Source organism: Lepisosteus platostomus, chromosome 11, assembly GCF_059453375.1.
Source record: "Lepisosteus platostomus isolate fLepPlt1 chromosome 11, fLepPlt1.hap1, whole genome shotgun sequence".
NCBI classification, from domain to species: domain Eukaryota; kingdom Metazoa; phylum Chordata; class Actinopteri; order Semionotiformes; family Lepisosteidae; genus Lepisosteus; species Lepisosteus platostomus.
Genome location: NC_142621.1, coordinates 14,851,590 through 14,879,493, shown reverse-complemented (window position 1 = coordinate 14,879,493; position 27,904 = coordinate 14,851,590). Strand labels below are relative to the sequence as shown.

Here is a 27,904-nt window from a genome sequence, read left to right as displayed (position 1 = left end):
TCCTTCAATTCTATATGAACCACTGTGTTTTATTGTTTTAATTACATTTTCTCCGAGAATTTTCCCTTTCATTAACAAGACGGGCTTCTGTGACTGAGGTCCAGAGGCACACAAGAAGATTATTAAGCACTTCATCTACAAAATCTAGGATATGAAACAACAAACATAAGAGATAAGCAAGACTATCCTAGTTACATCTTTATAATGCACTCACTTGATATCAGAAGGATAAAACTGCTGCTTCATTCATTGCTAATGTCAGAGTTGTGTTTCCTTCCTTGTGATGAGTCCAGTCATCACAGAGATGTTTTATTTATGAACATAGACATACATTAGACAAAATTGTATAATTCAGTGAAAATATATTTAAAGCGTATGACAATCTGGTTTCAGAAACAAAACAGCCTGTTTAACAGACATCTAAAAGCTTCAATGTTAAAAGTCTGATGCTACAAAAATAAAATACAGTAGATGTTCTGAGGAATCTGCACAGTAGGTATTGGTCACTTTGTTAGAGTACAGAAAAGTTTTATATGTAATAATTAAGAGCATAAACAACACCAGTAATATACAAGGTAATTATGAACTCAACATACCATTTAATTTTAAGTGCTAAGTCTCAAAGCCTTTACAAACATGCCCAAATAACCAAGTGATCATTTTTATTCTTCCTGCTTTCCCTTTAGAACAGAGATGCAAAATCACAGAGCATCACAGGGGCTTCTGATTTTCATTCCCCTTCACTCTTAAAGACTTACTCCAGATGAATCAGATATTGATGTAATTGGCCTTAGTAACAAGCTTTTCCGAGCCTGAAATCATTGAGGAGAAAGAGTTCCTGATGAAACGTGCTTGGGCCTCTGTGGGCCCAAGAGAGCCCTTCTGACATTCTGAAAATTCAGTTTAAATCTGAATAGTCTACTGTTTTTCTTAACTGTATATCTGGACTAATTTAAGAGCAAAAACTATTACATTCCCATCCATCTTACAATTTATTTGGCAGATGCTTTCGTCCAATGAGACTTACATTTGAACTCATTTATACAGCTGGGTATTGTACTGGAACAACAGGTTAAAGTATCTTGCTCGAGGGTACAATAGCAGTGTCTCTCCTGGGATTTGGATCCACAAGGCAACCAGTTCTAGTTAAGAGTTCAGAATGCCCCACACTGCTGTTCGCTCTTCTGTGTTTTCAAAAGATTAGACAAAAGATTTGTCTAAAGTCATTTTTTCCATACTGTCACTTGTTAAGAAGCCTGTAAACACAAAGAGCAGACCAGGCTCAAAGTTGAAATTACCAAAATAAAGACAATCCCATAACAGAGAGGCTCAGCGGTGAGGTTCTCCGTGGATTTAATGTAGCTCTACACTACAGGGCATCACTGAACAGAAATGCACTATGATAACCCTGTTAGTGGCCTAAAGGCTATGAAACGGACAGATGTCACCTCTGAGCAAATGTTTAATACTGCTTCCTTTCAGGCCTAACAATGTTCTCAGGAGAAATCCTGCTGTTTGTGTCGACTGTCATTTCATTTCTCCTGGCTGTTGGTTAAAGACACATGTTCATCAGAAAAGTTACCATGAGTTTAGACAATAGATTCGAGAGTCTGATGACAGATTAAGGCTAAGGCTATGTAACAACTATGGGTGATTCCCAGACTGTACTACTGGTGTGTGCTACCTTGTTAACACAACGGATTAGTAACTGAGAGCCCGGTGAGTGTAGAGATGTCATTTTTGCACCTCTTCTTCATTAGAGGCAAAAACGAAGCACAGTCAAACTCAAACTGGTTTCAGATTTCTCTGTAGAGCCACTCTTGAGAAGTCCATGTCATGGATTTTAAAGTCAAAAAGGCATTTTTCCCTGCTTTCAGTGTCCTCTCACTGTTTTACCAAAGTGTCCTTGTGGTTTATAAGGAGTCTTAATTCCAGAGGTTTGGCAGTTGAGCTGCAGTGCAATTTCCTTCTCAGGTTTCATGCTGGAAGGCTACAAAACCTACCAGCATCTGGAAAGAGGGCTAAGATTATGTCATGCTTCCTCGGCAGTGGCATCTATTCCAGCATAGGTGAAGTTCTCAAACAGAGCCATGTTCACGTAGGCCTGAGTGGAAACAAGCAATGAAAGGAGTGAGTATTCTAGGCATGAAGAATAACAGCCCATTTGCAAAAATGTCAGATACTGAATGTTGCTACACTGCTTGAACGTGTTATCAGCAATTTTTTAGACTGCTTGAAAAATGTGATACACTTATATATATATATTGTCATGTATTATAAAGCCTAACCAAAGAGGATATGTTTCTGTATCAACTTTGAGAATTATTATAAGATGAAAAATGGCATACAAATTCACTATTTGTACCTAGACTATTTGAACATTTCTGTCATCAGATGAAGTTACTTGGCCACTTTGTTTATTACAACGACAATCTCTTATCTTCAGAAATAAATGTGCAAACACAACATGTGGAACATTTTGACAATTGTGCATGAGTTGCAGAGAGATAAAAACTGATTGCGTCTGGTCTCGGATACTAGAAAACAACAGAGCCTTTTGGCCATACAGATAAACTAAACAATCTACTCCAGATTCTGAAGTTTAGTGCCGTTACTGCAAAGGTTCTCTGTACTTCAGCTTTGAAGTTTATTGGTGCTGTGGCAAATACAACCTGCTCATACTTCACAAGCCACAAATCCCTTCGTATGTACAGTAAACAAATTAAGGAACGAGTCAGACCTTTCTGGCTTCCTGCATTCGGTTGAGCTGTACAGAAATCTGAGCAAAGGTGGGCCGCTCGTACGGTCGGTCCCTCCAGCACTGTCTCATCATCTCATACCTGCAACCACAAAGACATCTCATTTCTTTCAGGAAATATTCATGAAAGCTGACGTTAATGACTAGTGAACTAAGTGAATCTGTACAGTGAGCTTCAGCTTGAATTACTACGTACACCTCATCATCACAGTTCCTGGGTTTCTCCATCCTATATCCCTGCGGTAACTTCTCATAGAGCTCTGCGCAGGTCATTCCACAGTAAGGAGTTCCACCTGGAAAAGCACCAACACCACACTTTCATTATTTCTGGCACTGCAACCACAGAGGTTAGGGTTTTGAAAAACACATTCATTCAAAACAAAGACTAATGGCAGAAAAGAAATGTTGGCAATGATAGAAATCTGGAATATAGAAGGAAAGTGATCTGAAAGAAATCAAAGAATCTGTAAATTCTAAATACTGGATTTTGTATTTTGTGTAAAAGTGAACATTGCCAATCATATAATTTATATTCACTTAAAAGCAATCATTATAGATGTTTCTTTTGTTCTTTTTCTTTTGTTCTCCACTCCCATGTCTTGTATTTCTGCTCTTTTTCTCATTCCCCTCCACACCCAAAGAGGGCACTACATCTGAATATTTACAGTATTCCTTCTTCTTCTTTGTTTTACTTTTTAAATGTGAACTGCAATGCTATTTTTATATTTTGGTATAACTAGTGAACAGGAAGGGCCACTTCACATTGCAATTCACCCGAACTCTTGCTCTTCCCCATGACGAGACCAGGGGTTTGCGACAACATGGCAACTATATATTGAGTTCATGATTTTGTACTTAATTCAGGATATGCAAACTTTTGCGATACCATCAATTAAATAACCGGTCTGAGAAATTGGGACTGGAGTTCCCCTTTAACCTGTACTTGTTTCCTTCATTTTTGTAGCATAAGTAGAGAAAAATATGAAAAACTGGATAATGCAAAAACAGTGAAAGTAGTTCCTGTAGCCTTTTAACAGGATCAGGCATTTCTCAATCAAAATGTTTGTCCATTCCTCTGTGCAGAGTCTCTCTAACTCCCCATTGTGAATAATTTTGAATATGAATAGATTCAATGAAAAACATTGATTTAAAGTCTCTTAACCATGGAGGTATGCTCTTTGTTGTTATCCTACTGGAAACCAAGCTTGGTTTTCTTAGCAGAGGGAACCACATTTTTGGATACAATATCCTGATAAAATTTAGAATCCATTTGTCCCTCAGTTCTTGGGCAACGGAACCAGTGGAAGTAAAACAGACCTACTATCACAGTGGGTTCCCTCACAGAAAGGATTACATTCCTTTTCAACATCAGCTTCAACTGTATATGCTAATCTTACTGCTGCTGGGACTTCCAAAAATGTTGTGTCCAATTTTTGTGTGTCATTCAACCACATCATGTAATGCCATTTGGCAGTTCGCTGCTATTCTGCAAACTTGTGTCTTTTCTTTCTCTGTTGCTAAGGAATTCTGTCACAGAAAGCAGATTTACTGTATGAGGTCAGCCTCAAATTTAAGTGTTATTCTGAAAATGCCAGGGTTTGTTGAAAATTCCCAGTTGATCTTGGGTGTGCATTGGCCTCCCCTATCCACTTCTCAGACCATGCTTTATGACACGCTTTAGGGTCATGCTTTATGACCTATTTTCCAGTGGGGTAGCCACTGTTCAACTCAACTTGACTGTAGGAACTCAACTTGAACTTCTTGAAGGTGGAAAACTTCGATCTTCACCTTTTTGTGATTTTTTATAGCTCTTACCAAGCCTGTGGAGTTTTATAACCTTTCATTCTTAAACTGTCTGACAATTTGCTTTCCTCACAATGATTAATGATACTGACTTGATTGCCTCTTTGTGAAATCCTCTTACTCAACTGGCCTTCAGGGTGACTTCTTCCAGACGCTTTGAGAAACAACCCAATGACCACACAGAAGTATTACATTTTCAGTATTTTTTGTTTAGATTTATAGGGAATTAATATATTTTTATGTTGTATTTAGAAACAATAGGTTTGGAAAATGTCATTTTGCAATATTCCATACAGCCAATGAAGTTTTAATATTTGTATTTATTGATGCAGGAGGTACTAAATGTACTGTCTACTGTATCAAGGCTAAGACTAAATTTGGAACTAGTTGTACATATTGAATAGTTTCACTTTGTTTAGCACAGCTATAAAAATTAGTACTGGTTCCCTTTATTCAAGAATTCTCAGATGAGGCCCTTTCACTGAATTTACTGCTTGAACAATACCCAAGTTGTGATAGAACACTCAGATACACCAAAAGTGCTGTTGTGGCAGAAACAGAGAAGTATAATTTCAAGAGAAGTTGGTGGGTTTTGAGGGAATTAACTAAAAGTTTTTTACTAAAAGTTTCATCTGACTTGATGGCATATATTTTTTCTATGGAAATGTACAAACCTTTTCGAAAGTGGCTGTTAAAAAACACATCCCTGGTTCTAAACTTCTCGCTATATACAAAATTCAGGATCTTTTCCCATATGTGATCCACTCACCAAACATTTGATATTAAATCTTAGCTTTCAAAATTAATTTATCATTTTCAGGTTCCCAGTTAAAAAAAAGAAATTGCCTTCCACACACAGTATAGTTGGTTTAGACTTTAATTTCAGCATTCATTTTCCTTGATAAAATATATGTTAATGCATGTTTAGAAAACACAATAGTGTGAGGATTAGAGATGACCTTATGTGGTTTCTATTTGACATAGCACCTGTTGAAGGATAGGATAGGATAAACTTTTTTTGAAGTTGAAGGATAATGCTTTCACTTGCTGTTAATTATAATTGCTGTGTGTATTTCAATTATTGCAAGTTCATAAGTGCTATTTTATTATTTTTGGAGAGAAACGAAGAAATGACTTACCTAAACTGACAATCTCCCATAGAAGCACTCCAAAAGACCAGCTGAAGAAAGGATTACAAAATATTACATACTGCCAGTGATTACTTAATTTAATTAATACTTTGTACACATGACAAGCAGATTTCATTACTAAGTGAACTGCTTTCTGTTTTATTGTTTTATGGTGGTACAACATCTCAGAGATCTAAAATCCTAGAAGGCTAAATATTTCTGTCACAGTTTTAACGTTTTCTGACTTTGATGCTCTAGTTTCTTCCAAAAATCACTTATTGAGCACTGGCTAGCTACTGCGTCATCTGATGCTAAAGGTTGCTGGTTATATACAGCAAATAAAGGAACCACAATATAATATATCTATTATAGCCATCTGATTTGACCATAAAATAGTTTTTGGGTGACTAAATTTGTCTTTTTTTTGCTTTTGGCAGAAAAGATAATATTAGTCTTTAAATAGAGAACTTTAGTCATGTGCTGTACAAGACAACCCTTATGGATTCAGTGGCCAGACAAGTAAACAAGAGGGGTTTATTTTGCCCAAAAAGATAAAGAAGTGCAAGTCTAGTCTCTGGGAGTGTTTTCCACTTCCGTTGTTTTTAATGTTTTAGAACAGAAAGTTACAAGTATAAATAGCACCTTCTTCTCAACTAGCTGGCTGCGGCAGTCACTTTTTGCCTGCTTCCTGGTTTATGTTATCTGTCTTTCAGCAGACATTTATCAGTAGAGACAGCAGGAGGCCCACAAGGGTGTTTTGCGTGAGGAGATTTAATATCTTCGAGTCTCTGAGTTGCCAGGACTATAAACAACACAGTCAGATTCAGCTTAGGCTCACTACTAGTTTGTGATACTTAGATCACAGTGACCAGATTACAGATTGTCCACCTGATTAAAGAAATGTGCTGGGGCTGCAACTGTTGTTTATATAAGTTCGCGTTAGCATAAAATAGAGATAAATCTATGACCAACATTAAAAAAGAGAAGAAAAGCCACACAATATTGGTTTTCTTTGCTCTCATACATATTTCCCTATATCTGAGCAATACCATACTTTGCCTATAAATGCATTTTGAAACACTATAATAAATGCTAAATTAGTATGAAAGGAGAACACACTTTCCGTTTCGCAACATTATTTGTACGCTGTTACAATAAAGTAATCAAATAAGATCTAATTTTAAACATGCTGCTTCCAATCTACAATCTTTGATGTTCACTTATATTCATCATATAAGATGCTTTGGTTTAGTTTTGAATACATACAGATTTCTCTTTGATTTGAAAAAACTGGTGTTTAGCCAGTAATTCAGAGTCACTGATGAACCCTCACATTCACAGAAGTACTTACACATCACTCTTTGTTGTGTAGACACTGTAGTTTAATGACTCAATTGCCATCCATCGTACTGGTAATCTACCCTGGAAAACAATGTAACAGGTATTATAGCTTCCATTGTCAACTATTAAAACCAGTTCTTTATTTCTTATACTGGTGTAACCTATTAATTCAGAAAAGCATGTATTTTGTTACACTTCTGACTGATGATTAATGATTGATGAGTAATGATTGTGACACAACCGACTGAATTCATGTGCTTCCAGTTTATGGGTTTCCTTTATGTTTTTTTCTTGGCCAATGTATTTCAGATTATAGGTTTACTTTGAATTCAATTTAACCTAACAGTCTAATTACTTTTATGTGTTACAGTTCACTCTTAAATGATACATGTTAGGGCAATGGTAGATAAATGCTGTTGTATACACCCAGTGACTTTATGGAAATTATTCAAATGCTGTGCCTTTGAAATCCATGTCATTGTAATGCTTTGGCACAAACTGTTCTTTAAATTGTCATGTCATTCACCAAACCGCTTTATACCATACGGTGTCGCGGGAAGCCAGAGCTTACCCGACAAGCAACGAGCGCAAGGCAGGTACACCCTGGACGGGGCGACAGTCCATCACAGGGCCAATCATACATGGGGACAATTTGGAGGCCACGGTAAAGGCCGAGTGGGGAAATTTGGCCCGGACACCAGGATAACTCCCTACTCTTATCGAGAAATACCCGGAGATCTTTAATGACCCCTGAGAGTCAGGACCTCGGTTTAATGTCTCATCCGAAAGACAGCCCCCACTACCATAGCTTCCCAGGAGGTCTCTCATCCAGATACTGACCAGGCTCAACCCTGCTTAGCTTCAGGGGATAGCCAGTTTAGAGCAGTAGGGTAATATGGCTGCTGGCTATTACATAATTAATCAGGTGAAGTATCTGTGTTTCATACAGAAAGTTTTGTATGTTTAAAATGTTATCAATTAATAACTTTAAATGTAATGTAATACACTATGTAAGAACATAATCAGTTACATTTTTACAATGTAAGAAAGCTCTTTTTAGTCTGGTCATGTGAGCAGACACCTGTGAAAACTGTACAGACAAGCAGGTAACACAGTTGCTAGTCTGCTCAAACCACAAGACACCTTGTCTCATTGTTATTAAAGGCACAGAAACCACAGGGTAGCATGGCTTACATCTGTGAAAAAACCACAGGACACAAAACAAAGACCAAACTGTGAATGCTATTTGGAGAAAAGTGATCGGCCATTCAATCCAACAACTTAACCCTATTTTATATCATTTTCTTCTGAATAATAATAATAATCAGTTCTTGTTTTTTCTTTGCTTTGTGTGCATAATCTGGTTTCACATCTCTTTTCTCTAGAGGTTTTGTGGTGCATGAAAAGAGCCCCTGTGGGTTCCCCACTCAGTCTGGTAGCTCACTGGCTTCAGCCAGTGCCTGATTATGCATGTCTGGCCTGTACTGTACATCACCAGCTCTTTCAGTTCTATTGCTCTGGTACTTCCATCCAACAAGAGTCAAAATACTCACCATGGTCTTCTTCACGTAAACTTCCTCCCCTCTGGACAGTCCAAAGTCTGCAATTTTAGCTGTCAGATTTTCACCTACAAGGACATTCCTTGCTGCTAGATCCCTGTGAATGAACTGTAGAAAGCAGAGAGTCAGGATAAAAAACGACAACAACACATATCATATAATTTTAATTTTTACTAGTTTAATACAAATCATTTCTAAATTTGTATAATTATGCTTGTCTTTATATTATAAATTATATTTGTATATAATTTATATGATAATTGATATAATATCAGAATACATCTGATATTTTTCCTGTATTAATGAAACTTTAATTAAGTTATGCAGATTCTGCTAAAATTACATATTCAAAAATATACCTATGCTGCTGCTTATTATTATTATTATTATTATTATTATTATTATTATTATTATTATTATTATTATTATATTTATGGAAACGGCTTGATTCAGTGAATCTTTAACATGTCAAGTCTTGGTCTGATGCTGATAGAATCACTTAGTGTACACAAACATAACAAGAACCAGTGGACTAAATGATTATCCTTTCTTATGTGCCAAGAATTTTCTCTACTCTGTTGTTAATTGAATCCACATTATATTTACATTTTAAAGTGCTACGCATATATTGTGGTGTAAGACACAAAACTCAAGTTTACAAGCATGAGTGTGTACAGTATTGACCTGCTTCTCGCTGAGGTAGTGCATGCCGGTTGCCACGTCAACAGCAAACTGCAAGAGCTGCTGGGAGGTGAGGGTGGAGGCGGTGCCATGCTCTTTGGCAAAGGCAGGGTCTGTCTCCAGGACCCTGCTCTTCCTCAGGAAGTCCAGCAAGTTCCCATAGGGGGCGTATTCTATCGCAATGTACAGGTACCCTGGGGATGAAGCGGGCAATCAGCAAAGCAGTAAAACACCTCAACACTTTGGAAAGTATACCAAAATGGGCTGGGAGCTAAGCGTTTTCGGTAACGTTTTCACGTCTTAAAGAACTTTGGGAGTCTTTTTTGAAAAACTGTAAGTTGTGACCTCTTTTGGGAATCTTTTTCAGTTGAGGTGTTATTTGCAAATGACTGAAACAATTTTTAGTTGATGCTGCTGCCCTGGAAATTGTGTAGGATGCACAATAACATGTTTTGGCAAAAGAAAGCTGTTTTGTAAATATATACATATACTGCAAAGGAACAAGTAATATGTTTATTCCACGCTGAAAAGAGAAGAAAGAAAACACAATGTTTCAGCCGTTGAGCCTTCTTCAGGTGTGGGTATACAGTATATACTGTATACTGCAAAAGCACCCAAAGGGTTTTAAAGTGTCATAACATAAAATGTTTGCTTATTAGATGACTATCTAATGCTTGTTTTAAGGTAAAAAGGTGATGCAAAATCAATAAGAGAGAAAAGTGTGTTTGAGCTGGCTGTTTTGCAAAAGAGAGTCACAATACGTCTTTTACTTTCTACTTTTAATACAGTGGTGTTTTAACCTAATCAGTTCAAGACACATAGCCATTTCATCATGACACTTGTCACTAGATAAGACACACTGGCTGCTGCAGATTTAAAAATCAATAGAAAAATAACCTTTTTATTTTGAATTTTTTAGAGCGTTCTCTAAACGCTCTAAACTCCCAATCTTAGTTTGTTCATTCTGTCTTAATACATATTTTTTCATTAGATAAACAGAATGTATTAGCACATCTTTAAAAAAAAGTGTTGTGAAAGAGATCTTTTAAAAGAGAAACAAAATAAGATACTTATCATATTAACATGTACGGTGTCTTTTGAAGAAAAGAAAATAGGTTGATGTTTTTCAGATCTTCCAAGTTTCACATTGAGGATTCCTACTTATTTGTGCTCAATTGACATAACATGTAAGAATACTTTGATAGTTCCTCCAAATATTTTTTTTTAAAGCAAGAGGATATTGCAAGTCGTGGTACTAATATATACCACATACCAAATGGAAAATATTTAGCTTATAAGATATCATGTTTAATACGTAGTGTCTTGGTGGTGCAGTGATTATCCTAGCCCTGGGTTCAGCTCCACATCTGGGTGGAGTTTGTATGTTCTCCCTGTGTTTGCATGGCTTTCCCCTGGGTGCTCCAGTTTGCTCCCACAGTCCAAAAACCTACTAGAAGGTTAAATGGCTTGTCGGAAATTTGGTCCTGATGTGACTGTGTGTATGTATCTGGTTTGTGTCTGTGTGTTTCTTGCAATGGACTGGCATCTTGTCCAGGGGATATATTGCTTTATGTCTTCCTCCTCCACAACACTATATGGTTAGGAACTGGATGAGTGTTTAATATATTCTATTTTTTGTTTTTTTTTTCCAGAGGGATAAGCATCATGTAATCATCTATATGCTTCGCCCGCCTATCATTTCATTTCTGATGCTGTGCAGTGATATGTATATGTAAGAAAATGCAGTGGCAGCATGCACCTCGTCTGCTTGGTGGCAGTTTAGACCTCAGGTAGCTGAACTCACCTCTGTTTTCACAGGCTCCTATCAGGTTGATGATGTTAGGGTGGTGACCCAGCTTACAAAGAACCTCCAGCTCTCCAGCAAAGTCCCTGTGGTCATTTTCAGAGGCAAATTCTGTTGGTGAGGGGTGTAAAAGTATGCAGAGATAAGGAAATGGTGGAAACAGCAAAATATAATTTCAGTTCAGTATTTTTATTACACCTGGCTCTTTCAAAAATTACAAGATTCTGGACTTATGTTGCGCAAAGACAAAAGCAGCAATGAAAATGTTTAGATTTTCCTACATACTGACCTTTCAGCATCTTGACCGCAGCACTCATTTTGTTACCATCCTTTTTGACCATGGCCTTTATGACCTGTCCGAAGTTGCCCTCCCCAATGACATCCTCAAATTTGATGTCCTCCCACTCTAAGATGGGATATGACAAGGGTTCTGGTTGTGGCTTGGGTCTGCGGGTTAGCGTCAGGGTTCCCGAATTAAACTGGAGGATAGTCTCCTCGCCCTGTGGTGAAAAACCAGATCTCTCAAAGAGGGTTACACACTGGCATCCAGGTTGCTCTGTCGTGTTTCAAAGCCGGTGAGTGCAGCTGTAAGAAGAATGTGCACAATCTAGGAAAGCGGAAAATGTTCCTAAGTACTTCAGCGTTGGATATGAGGATCTAGTTTAGAAATCATGCTCTTTCATGTTCTAGTACAGCAAATAATACTTATATTATTCTGCAGTAATAATCAAAATTGTGGTTCTATACGTTTGTACACCATGTCAAAATTTTAAACTAAACACCATAACGGAAAGTAGAATAAATCAGTTCACAATGCAGAGTGTTAAGAATAAAACTTTTAACAAGGAAGTGCCATTGTGAAGTGTGAAATTCACAGTGCAGTGAGATTGTAGCAGGTCTGACGAATCTACCTGTCCCTTCTTTCCCCTTGTGTGGTCTGGAAAGCTTAAGTGACACTTACCGACCCTGACTGATAGGTGAAGGTCCTGCGCCGATGTAAGAGGTTCTTGCGGATGCAGAAGAGCCCCAGTAAGGCCAGAAGAATGGTCATGCAAGTGACGGACACCGAGCCCACCACAGCCAGGAGCAGCTGGTAATCTTCCGCCACTGGCCGGGCTCCAACCTCCTGTGTCGTTGGGGTGAAACTGGGCGGACCTGTGAAGACAGGAGCAGGTATTCAGACAGAGATCACCACTGCGAAAAAAGTGTCCAACAGATTCTCTGATTTGGTTCCATTGGATGGATGGATGTTTGCCCGTTACATATATAGGGGCAGCAACATCCTGTTGCTGTTTCCGTAACATTGACTGTAGCTTTTTATGGAACAGGATTGTTAGCCTTGTGCCCAACCTCCAAAATGGAGGACCTGGCATCCAATGTGAGACACGAACCTACTACCCTGAGTCTCATACTCTACCAACAGAGGTAGTCTGGTTCCATTGGGGCTAATGTAAAAAAAAAACCTGTTTGCTAAATTATTTCTGAATAAACTGCACATAGCCTGGTCTAATAGGACTGTCCTCTGTCTCTTTTGAAAAAATAATCTCCGTATGAAAAACTTCAATACTTTATCCTCAAACAGGCAATTGAGATAGCCTTTATACAGGGAGTTTCTGTTATTTGATGAGAGGAAAACAAAAAAATAATTTACTGAAAGTCTGTTCTCTAACGGATCACAGTAGTTTAGAGCAAGTTTCATGCAGTTTTTAGATTTATAAGTATCACTATATATATATAAACTCTTAACTGAACTAATATACAGCATATATAGGAACTGCAACAGTTTCCACTCAGATCTGCCACGAACAGTTCTCTCTGCCCATCTCCAGCCTCTTGTGTTTACCCAGTCTCCAGTATAAAACACTTACCATCCCCCTGTGTCCAGACACTGACAAATTTGCTCCACTGACCCGGGACTTTGGAGACGGCACGGACCCGGAACTGGTAGAGGGTACTGCCATTGAGAGCTCTGATGTCCTGGGTGGTCTTGTTGCCATCGTCGATGTCCACCCACTGGCTCTTACCCGCCAGCTGATACTCGATGATGTACTTGACAATGCCACCGTTGGGATCCAGGGGGGGCTCCCACTTCAGCCGGACAGTGTTGGCGGGGAGGATTTCCGCCTGGATGTTTCTTGGGGAGGATGGTCCTGCAGAGATGACAAACCAGCTCCCTGAGTTATCATATCACCCAATCCCATGATTTTCTGATAGCTGAAGCAACTAGGCTGAACAGCTTCTGTGCAGGTTTTTTATTGTTTGATACATTTTGGAGTTTCATTCGCTCTACTTTCATCACATTGGTTTTTGATAACTCGGTTGCATTATTAAGAAAATAATCTATTTTTCATAAAGCACTATCTCCGCCAGAGTTTTAGGGGCTCATCCAGTATGTTCAGGTGTTACAGTGTACAAAGTAGAAAACAAAACAGTTTGAAACATCTCCGCGGTCTTCACACCTGTTTGTGTAGACCTGTACCTATGTTTGGGTGCATGAGGAATTGAGACCTTCTCTAAAAAGGGACAATTACCCTGGCTGTTGACTCGGAAGGGTAACGGCTTGGAAGGCGGCCCCCAACTGCCACAGTTGACCAGCGTGACAACCACTTGGTAGTCGCGGTGGTACTCCAGGTTGTGGAATGTGGTGGAGAGCACATTGAGCGAGGTGGTCTCTTGCCACAGCTTCTCCTGGGAGGGTCCGTAGAGTATCGCTAAATAGCCACTGGCCATACCGGGGTTCCCAGGCAAAACCCACCGCACTGTCACGTTACGACCTTCCACCGAGATGAAATCAATCACCGGGCTCAGCGTGGGCTCTGATGACACAGAACACTCAGTCAGGCACGATTCCTGGGCTTTCCCACACCTGGCCATGGAACGCCAGTGTCTTCTGGTTCTCATTCCAGCTGAGAACTGTACTGTAAGCCTACCCTGAACTGAAAACAATTAGCTGTGGCAATTGCATTATTCCAACCTTTTGCAGCTTGCAACCATTGGTGATTTTAAGGCCCTCTAAATACTTGTCAAAAAGTTGAAACTGTCAAGGTTTTTCAAAGAGAAACTGGGGTGACCAAAACCAGGTTTGGGAAGCTCTGGCCACTACTTTTCCTCTTGTGCCTAAACACAGCCAAGAGGGATGGAATTTTGTATGATGGCCCACTCTAGAAACCAGACAGAAAAAAAGCAGGGAGATATTTGCAGACATTGCATCATTGAGTCACTCTGAGGTCTGACTCCATCCATCCATGCATCCAAACAAGAGACAAAGAGTTAATGCAGGCATTTACCTGGACAATCCGTTTCCACAATGGCCTCGGGTCCTTCAGTGCCCTCACCTTGCTCCCCAGGACGAGTAAGCTGGACTCGAACTTGATATCTGGTGGAGGGCTTCAGGTTCATCAATGTGATGGGCTCACGGCTTTCAACTAAGAGATGGATTGGGTTAAGATCATTAATAGCTGAATGTCTTGTGCAAATGAACAATCAACAGCCTTCCTGACTTTAAAATCCTCACTCACCTTTAGTGTTCGGCCAATGGCTTGAATTTGCAATTGATTCCTTCGTAGCATTTTGCCTCAATCTGTACTCATCCAAAACCCATATAATGGCATGGATGTAAAATTCCAGGAAATTACTAACCCTGATCTATTAGATTCTGAAAAGGTCACCATCCATCTGAATTAACTTCTATTTTACTTCCCAACGTACAGAACGTTATGATAGCCTAGGCTGCATAACTGCATTTAAGACTCAGAAACTGTATATTAGAGAAGGGATATACAGTTTCCAGATATAATGCTTCTTTTTTGAAGCATTCACTTTCCAATTTCCATCAAGTATAATTGAGATGTGTCTCAATCTTTGGCAGTAAGACTCTTAACCTGGTAACTCACTCACCAATGATGGAGGACCAGAGGGCCTCACTTTCCATTGGTTTGTAAAGGATCTTGGTGGAAATGATAGGACCATCTCCTTTGAAGGCATCCACAGGCTGCAGAATCAGCTGTTTGCTTCTCCTCTCCAGAAGTTTTGGTGGAGTCAAAGGGCAGGGTGGCTCTGACAAAAATCAATTTTTTTCTTATCATGTGTCACATGCATCAACCTCACATATTTTTACAAAGGAGTTTACATTTTTCACTTTAGGAAAATGAGAATCAAAAAGCAGTTTAAATCCTTAAAAATGGTTTGTGAAACGATTTGCAGAATTTCAGAAAAGATGAGGCAAGAGTGTTGTAACTGGCTCTTGAGCGGCTCACTCAGAGTGCAGGCAGGGTACTATGGTCCTACATCATCCATTAGAGTCTGGGACTTGTCAACGAGCTGACTGTAGCTGGGATTCCCCAGTGGCAATGTGCAATTGGCACGCTGCAGGGTTGGGATTATTCAGCCAGGGATCTCTCTAACCAAACAGCAACGCCTGTGATTTATGAAGTGTTTTGCAGATTTGAGGTGATGTCATCATTACTGGTCCTGCAATAGAAACTAGGGGTCCTGTAAGGCACTGCAGAGCCTGAAACATGTTAAATGACAAATGGCTCTTCAGGTGGGAGTGTTTCACAAAGTTCCACAAATTCCCCAACAAGACCCACTCAAACCTTTGAGGGAAATATCCTACAGTCTCACCTTTCACGGTCAGGTTGAACTTGCGGGAGTCCTGGCCCCCGTTTGTGGAGACTCGACACTCCCAGAGCCCCCCATGGTCCTTGCTGAGCCGAGGAATCTCAAAGAGCGCTGTGCTCTTGTCAGAATCCATAGTGGTGCGGGTGGCCTTTGTTGCAGGAAAAAAAAAGACTTCTTTGTTTTGCCCTGGGCACAGGTTTGCAAACACTTATCCATTTAAGGTCTCTTATTTAAATAAAAATGAACAGGGACACCTACTGGTCCAGCAACACCACACACAGCAGCAATCTGTATTTCCTAAATGTTTCCGATTCTAGTACTCAATAGGTACTAGTGATCCTAGCTTCTGAATTCTGATGAGATCCTTCTATAAAGTGGTATTGCTACTCTCAGTTCATTAACTTACGTTGAACCATTCTAATTTTTGTATGTAAGATGTCTTGGTTCAACATTTATAATACATCACTAATTATTACAAATGACACAAGGCTGTTTATCCATTCTTGCTCATTTGGTTGCCAGTAGCTTACAGATCATAAGATTTTATCCACACCTTTCTTAAAGGATCCCACGAAATTAGCTCTAACAACACTGTTGTGCAGTATGTTCCAGACCACAAAAACCCTTTGTGTAAAGAAGCGTTTTCTAATTTTAGTGAAAATTCTCTCCTGCTTCGTTTCCACTTGTGTCCTGAAGCAGGTCCCTGGATTGACATTTCAGAATACTTCCAAGGTAAAATGCTAAGATTTTTTAATTCCCTGGGATCTGGGTGCCGTTCCTACCCTCACCTTCAGGATGGTGCCATCCAGCTTACGTAGCTCAATGCTGCTGTGGCTTGGCAGGGGGGTCCCAGTGGCTGAGCAGGTGATCTTTGGACTGGAGTTCAGGTTCCAATCCAAGTTGCTCATAAGGTCCAAAATCTGGGGTGCGTGATCTGACATAAATCACAAACAGACAAAAACATCTTTGTTTCATCTGGAGTCATTTTGAGACCAGCTTTATGAAGAAAAGAGCTTCATGCAAAAGAAAGGTTTAAATAGCTAATAGGATTAAATTCCCCAAATTCTCACATTACATTCTTTTAAAATGAAAATGACCATTCCTCCATATTTTTTTAATGATCATTTGAATAACCATCCACTTTGTTGCTCTTCGACAGGTAGACCTCCAAAGAGAACATGGGGCGATCTTCACCTGACTTGTCACAATGTTGCCCTCGCCACCCTGTGGGACACTGGCAGCCACTGAATCGATTGCAGGTCCCTCCATTCTTGCAGTTGCATCTCAGCTGACAGCCAGCGCCATAGTAGTCCTCATCACAGGCTGCAAGGCAAAACCAGACGTGTTTAGGAGAAAATCCTTATACAGAACCTCCATATACTAAAATAAGACCCAATCTGATAATACTCAACCAACTTCCCGCAAGTGGATCATCATCACGTCTTGTACAATGGAAACTGCCTATGCAAGATATGAGTGATCTCATCCAATGTACTGTATCTCCTTTGGCTTACGTGAAGGTAAAGGATGTTTTTATCATGTTGCAGAGCTGTGACATGTCCTTCAAAGCCACCCACCTGTGTTACACTTTGGACCCTGCCACCCACTGGCACAGGAGCAGCCGTAGGGGTCTGGCTGGCAGAAGGTCAGGCCCTTGCATCCCCTCTCTGCATTGCACGCCTGCTGACAGTTTCGCCCATACCTTCCCTCACGGCAGGCTAGGGTACGAACAGGTAGGACAGGGCAGATTAACAAGAAAAGTGGAAAAGCGTAAAGAAAGTAATTTTCAATCACCAAATCATTCCCCCCATTGGAAATGAAACAGAAAACCATATTGTATTTTGGTTATGCCAGCTGTGAAGTGCAAGTAGATTTTTATAATTGCTTTTTACGTTAGCTAAGGACTTGGCAAATAGCCTTTCTTCTGTATTTCATCTCATCAGCTTGTATCCCAGGAGACCGAGCCTGAGGGAGGTCAGTTTGCAGTAAGTCAAAGATTAAAAATTCAATTTTTATTTAGTTACTATAAATGCACATTTTAATTTTGTGATAATATTTGTTCTGTGGAAGTTGTAGACTCGGGGACTTTGAGGATGAAGTCAGGAAACAAGTGTGTTTTTAAAACATTACTGTTGAATTACACATTGTACTCCAGTAATGGGGAAATAAAGATCCGAAATAACCATCACACTATCAGATTCAACATTTATTTCCTATTTAGTACTTCTGGAGCATGTACTTCGAAAGCAGCCTCATATTACAGATTAGATCTGCCATTAGTTCAATGTGAGGAGGTCATTGCTGTCGATGATGGACATACATACTGATATGTGGGACTTTGTCTAGTTGAAGAGGTGCTCAAACAACAAGGATGTGTCACACCTGGGCTGGGAGCAGTTCTCAGCCCGATGTTGCCACGGCAACGTAGGACATTCCCACTGGCACTTGCCTGTCCTCAGACCCCGTGAGAACACACTGGGGCCACTTCTCTATACCTTTGATTTATCAATCAGTCAGCCAATCTAACAATCAAGCTCCCGATTGATCTGTCTATTTAAAGCTTGTTTCTCCGCTAGACAGACGCTCTGACATTGAGCTCCCTAGAGCCATAACAGCACTAGCTCTATGTGCCTCTAGTCTACCACAAGCACTGGTGGTCTGGTGTGGACAAATCATTCCTATTACTGACAGCCACCGGCTTGTCTCTCTCCTCTGAGTCGCCTCAGCATAGATGCCTCCTCGGCTCTCTGGAGTCCTTCGGAGACAGACAAGTCCTGTGGTTGGGTTTCGGCCTGACAGTTTGCTTCAGCGCTGCTCAGCAGTGCCTGCAGCCTAATAGGGTGATGTTTAATTTCCAATGTGAACGGAATTGCTTAAAAATGACAGGAAATAAAGTAGCTCAGCATAAATCTGCAATAAAGAGGATCACTGCTGAAAAAGCCCTAGAACACAGCTTTGTAATGAGATTAGCCTAGTGTTAGAGAGTATCCAGTTGGTTGTTTTTGACGAGCTGACACAAAGACTTGTCTCTTGGAATAATAAGGCATTGCCTCTGTGCCTACCTGTCTCACAGCGTGTCCCCATAAAACCTGGAGGACAGATGCAGTCGCCTTCCTTGTCATGACAGATACCCCCATTTAGACACTCAGGACAGTCCTGGTCACATTCAGGGCCCCACTTATTCTCTGCACAAGCTGATGTTCAACAAAAGACATGTCAGTGTGGCTGAAACAGTCTGCTTCCAGACTATTTATATTTACATTTATATCCAGTTATATTTTCACACTCAGGGTGATGTAAGTACATTAGTACATTGCCTCTGCTCCTGATTTTGAAGCTCCCCAGTCTTCTTTAGGCTTTTTATCTCTTCAAGCACAAATTAAGCCAATTATTCCTACAAATAAGTGACTGAATACTTGTATGGAATAAAAAAAAGGAAGGAGACCAATGATTCTCCTGGAGGATTGTAGAGACGGCAGTGACTGAGGAGTGTCATGACTCATAATCATCTGCTGTTATATTACAGTATAAAAGAAGCACAAAGTAAATTTCTGCATGTGGGAAAACAGGCAAAGCAAAATCACAACTGTACCTCTGACAATGAGTCTGAAATAGACACTGGAGAGTGGGCTGTCTCCCATATAGCAGGCACTATAGACCCCACTATCGCTCAGTTTCACTTCATCCAATTTGAGAACTGCTGTACCATTGGTGATGTCTGCTGAGTGTGTTATATGGTAGTAATTTCCTGCAAAGAGCATATTAAAAAATTAAAAGATAAATTGCGGGGTTCTCAACTTCTTGCATCCAGTTCTTTACAAGCACTTGGTCTGACACAGTACATGTGCGTTGTATACTTTCAGTGCTCTGTTCAGACTTTTTGTTTTGATTATATTGCCACCTGGTGGGATCAAGTACAGTTTGCAAGATACTTAAAATTATACTTGTATTTTGTATTGGATTCCTGCTCCTCTGTATGAAATTAAGTAGATTTCCTGGTAGAAAAGGGAAATATATGTTTACTCCATGAACACCCTTGTTTACATAATAATGCAAGAAACCAGTTAACAGTTCTTTAACATCTTTCCACCTTTCTTACCATTAAATTTCCACATGATGTCTGTTTTACGGTCGATGACAGCCTTCACAGGCAGCTGCACTGTCTCATCTTTATTCACAGTAATTGTGAGGCCTTTTGGTATGAATTGTGCTGGATTGAAATGCACAAAACAAGAGAGGTTAGAAATAAGAAGATATCAGATACTTGTACCTGATACCTGTAAGGCAATCCAAATTTCCTAAAATTAAACATAAGTAAAAGACAGTTATGGCTTCTGCCTATTTTCTTTTAATAATGTAAACAAAATGTATTTCAGACGGCAGCACGGAATAATGGTTATGATTCTGGAGCTGTTACCACAGTAATGATTACTTGCACTTATACAATGGTTTTTAACCCAAAAGTTTCCAAAGCATTTAGATTTAGCTACACACTAGCATACTGAACAGCTCTTTAGGTGGACACATGAGATATTTTTCACTAACTGAATTAAGGGGAAACTTCGGGAGGCCAGACTGTGCAAGCCTAAAGTAGGATTTAACTTGAACAACAGCGTGAACATCTCCTAGTATCCCAACCACCTCATACCGTGGAGTGGCCCCGATCATCATACTTGGGCATTGTTCTAGAGAACAGAGTGTCACCTACTGGTCCACTAATGCCACTTACAGCAGCAACGTGTATGTCCTTGAAGGTCTCCCACACAGTACTAAACCCAGCGTTGCATAGTTTCTGAGAGATCTAATGAGATTAAGCTACAAGGACGCAAAACTGTAGTGTCTATTGAGTTCAGTGCAAAAACTGCTGTTGCTGCTTTGAGCTGGATACAGTGGGTATTGGCGTTAACAGGATGTTAACCTATAAGAGACTAGTGTCCTGTCCAGGAGGAGTCTGCGTTTTGCCAAAGACTGGGAAATGTTTATTTTTACTTTTATGAAGAAAATATAAAATATTCTACCGTACACTTCAAATCTTACATATTCTGTATCTCAGTAAGGTAAAGCAGGAAGCCTTATTATCACATATAAAATATGACTAGCACAACAACAATTTAGTCTGTTCAGACCATATACGGAAAAGAAAGCTGATTAGAATGATCAATTCATACATTGCATTGCCATAAATTGATCTGTTTCCATTATATAATAAGTCAGCAGAAAAAGCCAGTCTGTACCTCCGTAGTTATTGATGAGCATCACTTCTGTATGCTCTGAGTCCCCGGTGCCAGTGCAGTAAAAGATGCCCTGGTACTCAATTTGTCTGAATCCAGTGGCTCTAACCTCCTGGTCATTGGTTCTGGTCACACTGAAACGGGGCTGATTTGCCAACTTGATGATGCTGTTATCCTTCCTGATCTGCAGGTTCAGAGAGTCCCGCTTCCCCGACACACAGGTCATGAAGAAGTCTTTAGCAGAGAGGGCCTCAGAATTGGAGATCATCGTTATATCCAGGACTGCACCTGTGAGCCACACAGAAAAGGTATGACTGTGTGTCCAGAGGTAGCCACCATATACTTTTGATGCAGTGTTACAAAAAACTTCGAAATGCAGGTACATAAATTACACTTCAGATTTACTGTAATGAGTGTGTATTTACTCAATGTACTGAACTATTAGTACCATGTTATCTAACATTAGTGAAAAGCAACCCAACTTACTGTTTGCCAGCCGAGACTGGACTTCTTCACCAGGGCCTGTATTCATAGACATTAATACTATACGTCTATATCTAACCATGTCTGGTTACTGACTCACCTCACTTAATTTGGTAAGAACTGCTTCTACGTGTTCTGCTTAATTCACAGTTAAGAACTGTGTTTAATCTATTTCTTTGTTTCTACCTTAACTATAAAATGTTGCTAGGATACCACAAAATCTCAAAAAACTTTCTGTCCGGAATCAGAGATGAAGATAGATTGAATGTTGAGATAATTGTATTTTTTTGCTTGTATGAGTGTCTGTCTTTATTTCTAAACGTGAAGTCACTGACAATATAAAATGGTGTTACCTGATGTCCAGGTAACTACTGTAGGATTGTCACAGCATTTTTCTTACATTTGTCCTAAGCAACAAAGTAAAACTATAAAATTGTCCTGAATTTTATGTGTTCAATCCTGAATTTGAAATATGTAGTTAGCTGGATAATCACCCTGTAAATAGTGACCTTAAGAAAGTGTTTCAGATTCTATCCATTTGCAAAAACAATTAGCCCTCATTTCAGTTGAAGTGGTTAAGTAATAGCAAGCAAGAGGCATAGGGTGGGACACACCCTTGAACAGAACAAAAATCCATTGCAGGGCAGACACAGACACACATTCATTCTCAAAACAAGGCCTATTTTCCCAAAAGCCAATTAGCATGTCTTTGGACTGTGGGAGGAAACCTGTGCGAACATGGGGAGAACATGCAAACTCCACGCAGATCCCACCCCAGGTCTTCCTGGTCAAGAACGAAACTCAGGGTCCCAGCTCTGCGAACCAGCAATGCCATCAACTGCACCCCTATGCCTGATTCTTGTGTTTTAAAATAAAAAGCTTCAGTATATTCTACAATGAAATGCTGGAAATTGTAACATAACCTACTTGATGATACATAATGATACATGATCACACAAGTGACTGAAGCATTAATGAAGCTATAAATTTGCACTTGAATTAATTAGTCCAAAACCATCTTCTTTCTCTAATAGCACAATAACAATTTTAGGTAGTACTTTTGGAGGTCGGAGGTGTAAGTCATATGCTTTATGTGCAAAATAAACAGTTGTTAACAGTAAAGAAGTCATTAATTATGTAGTTATAAAGCAAATACAGTTCCCTAAAAATTTATTCAGGCTGTTCTTCTGATGAAACAGGAGCCTTAAACGTCAAATAACGGGAAGATTTACAGAGTGAGGAAAGTTTCCTGCTTAAATAATTCTAAATGTGTTATACAATAATCTTAATAGTATTGCTCAGAGTTGTATTTGTCACAAATAATTACAGTTCAGGGTCACATTTATTCACAGTGCTGCAGGCAGTATTCCATACATCCTCCTCTGGAAGGGATTACACTGACTGGATGCCTCGTGTAGTGTGCTATGAGGTTCTGGAACCTCACAGGGGAAATTTATGAACATTCCTCCACTCAGAATCAGAACGCAGAAGTCCTTCAGACTGGTTGGTTTCCGTTAGTGAACTGCTGTTTTGAGTTACGATCACAAAAGTTCAATTAACTAGAGGTCTAGTGATTGAGATGGACAGTGAAGCACATTTGTTTTGTGTGTAGTTAATCATTTTTGTGTCAATCTGTATGTATGCTTTGGATCATTGTCTTGCTGGAATGTTCACTTTCAGCCAAGCTTGAGCACTTGACAGAAAAAACAAGTGTCTGGCCAAAATGTCCTGTTACGTGCTGGAGTTTATGATTTCTCCCATCTTAACATCTGTGGGCTCAAGGACCCACAGATGCAAAACAACCCCAAAACATAATACTCCCCACCCAAAATACACAATATTTCACAGCGGGCATGAGTGCTGTCTCAAAGCTTACTTTTCATTTCATCATATCTTATGATATTGTTTCAATTGTCATTCAAGTGATGTTTTATGAGTTTGAGTCTTCTCTTTTTATTGACCCCCCTTCAAAATCAGGCTTCTTCTTTGACACCCAGCAAATGGCTATGTCCATTTGGGCGACATCGAATGGTAGTATTCAACATTTCGACATTTGACATTCTGTGTACTGAAGATGCCAGTCCGTGTTGGAGTTGTCTTTGGAATTCCAGCTGCCTCTTAAACCGCTTGTTTCACATCCTGTGGTAGCAAGAAATATGTGCATTCTCTTCCTCGCAGGGTGGATACTATACCAGTAGCCTTAAATTCCTGAAAATGGACCCTGTAGTGCAAAGTGGTAATTTTTTATAGCCACCCCCCAACTGGTGGAGGTTAATAACCATTTTGCCAACAGTCTTTGAAGAGTTCTCTGACCATGATGTTTTATGCTACTACTGAATGTTTTCCACCTCCTTTTATACCCCAGGGAGACAAACCTTTAGTGGCCTTTATAGATAGAGCAGAATGTTATTCCAGATTTGTTTTTGTTCAATTTCATTTAAAGAAATACATAGAAATGTAAATAACTGTGACCTCTTGTTTTATGGAATTAATTATTAATGACAAATACTGTATACAGTAACTGCACAGTGCTACTCTGATTACAGCATAACATAATTGGAATATTACAAGAGAGACAAGCCATACAATCCTTAATTCATTCTGCTAAATGAGGTTTTAGTACTTATTTAATCAGGGATGTGAATAAATCCGGACAGCACTCTAGTAACTGTGCAATTAATCATTAGTAAGGGATATTAACTATTAAATTACTGGTTGTTTTAATAATGTATAAATCTGTAGCCCTCTTGTAGATGTGTTGCCAAATTTATTGTAAACACATATTCATTTAGAACTGCAATGCTGTTGTTTTAATATTTTATCAGATTAAGCAAAAAAAAAATCAGCAATTTCATCCATCCATTATTCTGGTTAGGGCCATGAAACTCTGGAGCTGCTGTATCTTGGAAGCACAGAGCAAATGTTGGACAAACCAGGAAGCTTCAGCAAGAACCCACAGAAGCAACATGCACACTTCACACAGAAGGTGGCAGCATTAGCTGCCACACCACCACCTATATTTCCAGAGAAAATTGAAATTAAAGAACATAATTGCAGGCTAAGACCACCTCTGCTGAGAGAGGTTAAGGAATGAAGCCATCTAAATACCTATATATCCATATTATTTTCTCGAGAAAAAGTAGCCAACTCTGTTCTAAAAACAAAAGCAGCTGTAAAGGCAAAGCTTAACCCCAACCTTTAAAGATGCTCTATGGAACCCCAGTAGACATAAAACCTCCTTAGAAGCCACACATGAGAAATTTAATAACTAAATTGAAGTAACACACTTAAGTGGTCAAAATAAGTATCATACCTAAAATTCTGACATTTAATTACTGTTATTAATACAACCCCAGAGCCGTACCCCAGTTGCAGTAAATTGAGGCCAGCATTGCAGCAGAGTTACTCTAAACAGGGCAGGTTAACAATGAAAAAGCCTCAGTCCTGCTCCTTCTGGAACAGTCAATTTACCACCTAACAGTGTGGCTTTGGGTGGAGAGAATAACCTTGACTACACAGAGAAACCCCACACAAATTGAGCATGCAACCTCCACACATACATCCAAACCAGAATCAAAACCCTGCAATTATGAGACAGCAGTCCTAAGAACCCCATCATCACGCTAAGTCTTAATATTCAAAGATGGTTTAAGGCTGCATAAATATTTTAATATTATGTTTTTAAATTTCACCATTCAACAGTAGGCCTATAAAAAATATTTTGAAGCACTCCATACAGAGCAACTGTATATCAGTATATCAAATTTCATTATAGTAAGTTTAAATGGCTTTATTTTAATAGTTTAATATACTGTAAAAGGTGTTTATATTAAACCATTCTTGTTATCTCTTCAAAAGCAGTGTGAGGAACACTGTATGAAAGAAGGAGACACTGCAATACCATCCTATTCCCCAAACAACACTTACTGCTTGTAAGGGTTACAGCAATCTAAGCTTATTCTGGAAACACAAGCACAAGGCCGGACTACATCCGGGATGGGACGCCAGTGGATTGCAGGACACACACAAACAAAGACAATTCAGACACACAGCTTTCACCAAGTTCGCATGTCTTTGCAAGGAGGAAAAATACCACAGACTTAGCAGAGAGAGTGAGGCTCCTTTGTGCTAGACCTTCAAGAGTATTAATCCATTCCATATTACAAGCCATTGTTTTTGGACAGGGGGAATGGAGAGCAGGGCATTTACACACCAAACAGTGCAAGAAACATTGTACGCAGAACCTTGTGTTTCTGCAAGTATCGCTGAGCAAGACAGTGGGAATAAATAGAAGTTTAGTTTTAATTTTTATTTTTCCTTCTAGTTTGCAAAGAGCAGTTCTAGCGAAGTGCCATATTACATACGGAATTTTCATGGGCTAATGAATTGAAGTACTATGAAGAAAGTGATTCTTTTCCATCAGGTGATGAAAAAGAATCACGTTCGTCTAAAGTCATCAGATGCTTCCCATTTGGTTTTGTGATAAAGAGGCATTCTCTTATTTAACCTCTCTGTCAGTGTTCGTTGGCTTCTCTCATCTGAGACATCTGAAAGTCATTTCAAAGACTTGAAGCAGCAGAGCTGTAGCCCAGGTCTGTCAGGAATCAGGCTGAGACAACCATGATTTAAGATGCAAGTATCTGCCACTGAACTGTGTTCAGTGATCATTATTGCTAACTGTCCCTCAGCTGCATTCTGCTGCCAGCCTGCTGAGATTAGGAGGTTGAGAGTAAAGCATGATGCCTATTCTTTTACTCCCCAAGAACACTTTTTCCACCTCCTTGAGTCTGGAAAAGATTATTCTAACACTCCACTTTCTCCTGCACTTTAAATAACCCTAAATTAAATGAAAGTCTAAGGCATACTCAAGAAATGTGATGCAGTGAGACTCTTCCCAAATATTCAGAGCTCTCTCAGCAAATGGTAAACTGGAAAACACATGTCACAATCACCGGAAGTAAGGATAGGTTTCCCAGTGTATCGAGGACACCCCTCAATTCTGAATGAAACTGCCATATAATACCCCGATAAGCAGTTATTATGGAAAGAATAAAATAAAAGAATTGAATTACTTCAAACTCCACGCAACGCGCAGTAGACACAAAGAGAGAAAATCAGCTCATAAAACGGAATATTTCTCAAATGAAAAGATGTTAGAAAGATATAGGAAATTGAAATTAAAAGGAGATTGATATTACCAGGTACATCTATCAGGTTAAAGTTTTAAGTCAAACACTAGCGAAGTGAGAAGAGAAAAAGTCAGGAGAGCTTTCACAATGAGATCCAAATGGACTAAATCTAGTATTTGGTCACTGATAAATTTCCCCCCAAATTAAACTGTTTTGGAATCTAAAAAGCTATACTGTAAGACAAAAAATCAGTGCAATTGAGAACAGTGTTAAAAACTTCAAATGCAAAATATATGTCTGCCGTTATATATAAATGTACATTTTTTCGTATTTTATACTACCGAAAAAAATTACTTAGCTGGCGCCTTTATTCAAGGCAATAGAACTATCTCAGATTATTATGATTTTTGCTCTGAGGTTACTGGCCAATAAAAATGACAACCCCAATCATTGTAAACTCGGCTGTGTATTTTAATCTGAGACTGAATTTGTGTATATGCGTAAAACTTCTCAACCTTGCACACATTCCGTAACGCAGAATTAAAAATTGAAGGGCAGCGAGTGGTGTGGTAGGAAAAGGGGATAGTACTTAATTCTTTACTTTAAAATCGTTGTGGTTGTTCACCACAATAAGAACAAGAACAACAATAATAATAATGAACACCTTACCCGTTACTGAGATGAGACATAAAAAGCACAGGTAGAGTATCATCGTTGGAGATCCTAGAGAACTTGTAATCCTTTTCAATTGGTAAGAGTTTTGTACTTTCATGGGATCCTGTCAGAGTTTTCCAGATAGGGAGATCTGAATCGGGTCTGTCAATCCCAAGCGTGTATTGTACATTTTCCTTCGCTTTGCGGTTTCTCGGAGCGCCTGTGCCTCCTTCACGGACCTTTGAAGTTCATTCCAATTGTAGAAACGGTGGTTTAAGGTTAGAAAAGAGAGGAAAATCCGTTGCCGCCGCAGCAGCTTGACTTTTCTGTTTTCTGATGATTCTCGGAGAAGATTCTTCGGGGTGGAAGAGGAAGGAAAAAACGTCACGGAGGAGAAAAAAAAAGTCTGACTGACAGTCGTCCAAGAAGGAGCCTTAATTCACTGTCTCCAGCGCACTTTGGGAAAAATATCTGATGTTATTAATAAACTGATGTGTGCCTTATCGTTATTTAAGTTTAACAGGACAATTACGTTTTATTTTAAGGCACAATTGAATCTTGGTACCGACAAGTTAAAACAGTAGGAAAACATGAAAACATTCTACAAAGGTGCGGTATACTGTAAATATTGGTGATATTACCTTGCAAAAAAAAATATATATAAAAGAGGCTACTGGTACCGCTTTTATATTACCTGGGCTCTAAAAGGGT

General features: G+C 39.4%; 1 protein-coding gene across 2 annotated transcripts; it reads right to left on the bottom strand.

Moving 5' to 3' along the window:
* Positions 1-264: 264 nt before the first annotated feature.
* On the bottom strand, positions 265-27,592 carry tie1 (tyrosine kinase with immunoglobulin-like and EGF-like domains 1). 2 transcript variants are annotated; one of them, XM_088598644.1, is made up of 23 exons: positions 27,209-27,592; positions 20,931-21,215; positions 19,796-19,906; positions 19,289-19,444; positions 18,759-18,890; positions 17,274-17,414; positions 16,891-17,019; positions 16,485-16,630; positions 15,700-15,844; positions 14,974-15,132; positions 14,364-14,501; positions 13,608-13,892; positions 12,945-13,226; positions 12,038-12,231; positions 11,366-11,576; positions 11,077-11,187; positions 9,276-9,466; positions 8,586-8,699; positions 7,043-7,113; positions 5,701-5,741; positions 2,955-3,051; positions 2,741-2,840; positions 265-2,104 (listed from the first exon to the last, which is right to left on the bottom strand). In XM_088598644.1, exons 1-23 carry the CDS (start codon positions 27,309-27,311, stop codon positions 2,033-2,035), a joined length of 3,414 nt encoding a protein of 1,137 aa, XP_088454770.1. In that variant the 5' UTR covers positions 27,312-27,592; the 3' UTR covers positions 265-2,032. The 2 variants fall into 2 exon arrangements, with proteins under 2 accessions (XP_088454770.1, XP_088454771.1); XM_088598645.1 differs by lacking the exon at positions 13,608-13,892 and having other exon boundaries at positions 27,209-27,591.
* Positions 27,593-27,904: the final 312 nt, after the last annotated feature.

Coding starts and splice junctions, on each gene's coding strand:
- tie1 (XM_088598644.1), bottom strand. CDS start 27,311: ATGAAAGTACAAAACTCTTACCAATTGAAAAGGATTACAAGTTCTCTA. Junction 18,891..19,288: donor TTTCAGACTCATTGTCAGAG/GTACAGTTGTGA, acceptor GTTGAACATCAG/CTTGTGCAGAGAATAAGTGG. Junction 2,105..2,740: donor GAATGCAGGAAGCCAGAAAG/GTCTGACTCGTT, acceptor GTTTCCACTCAG/GCCTACGTGAACATGGCTCT.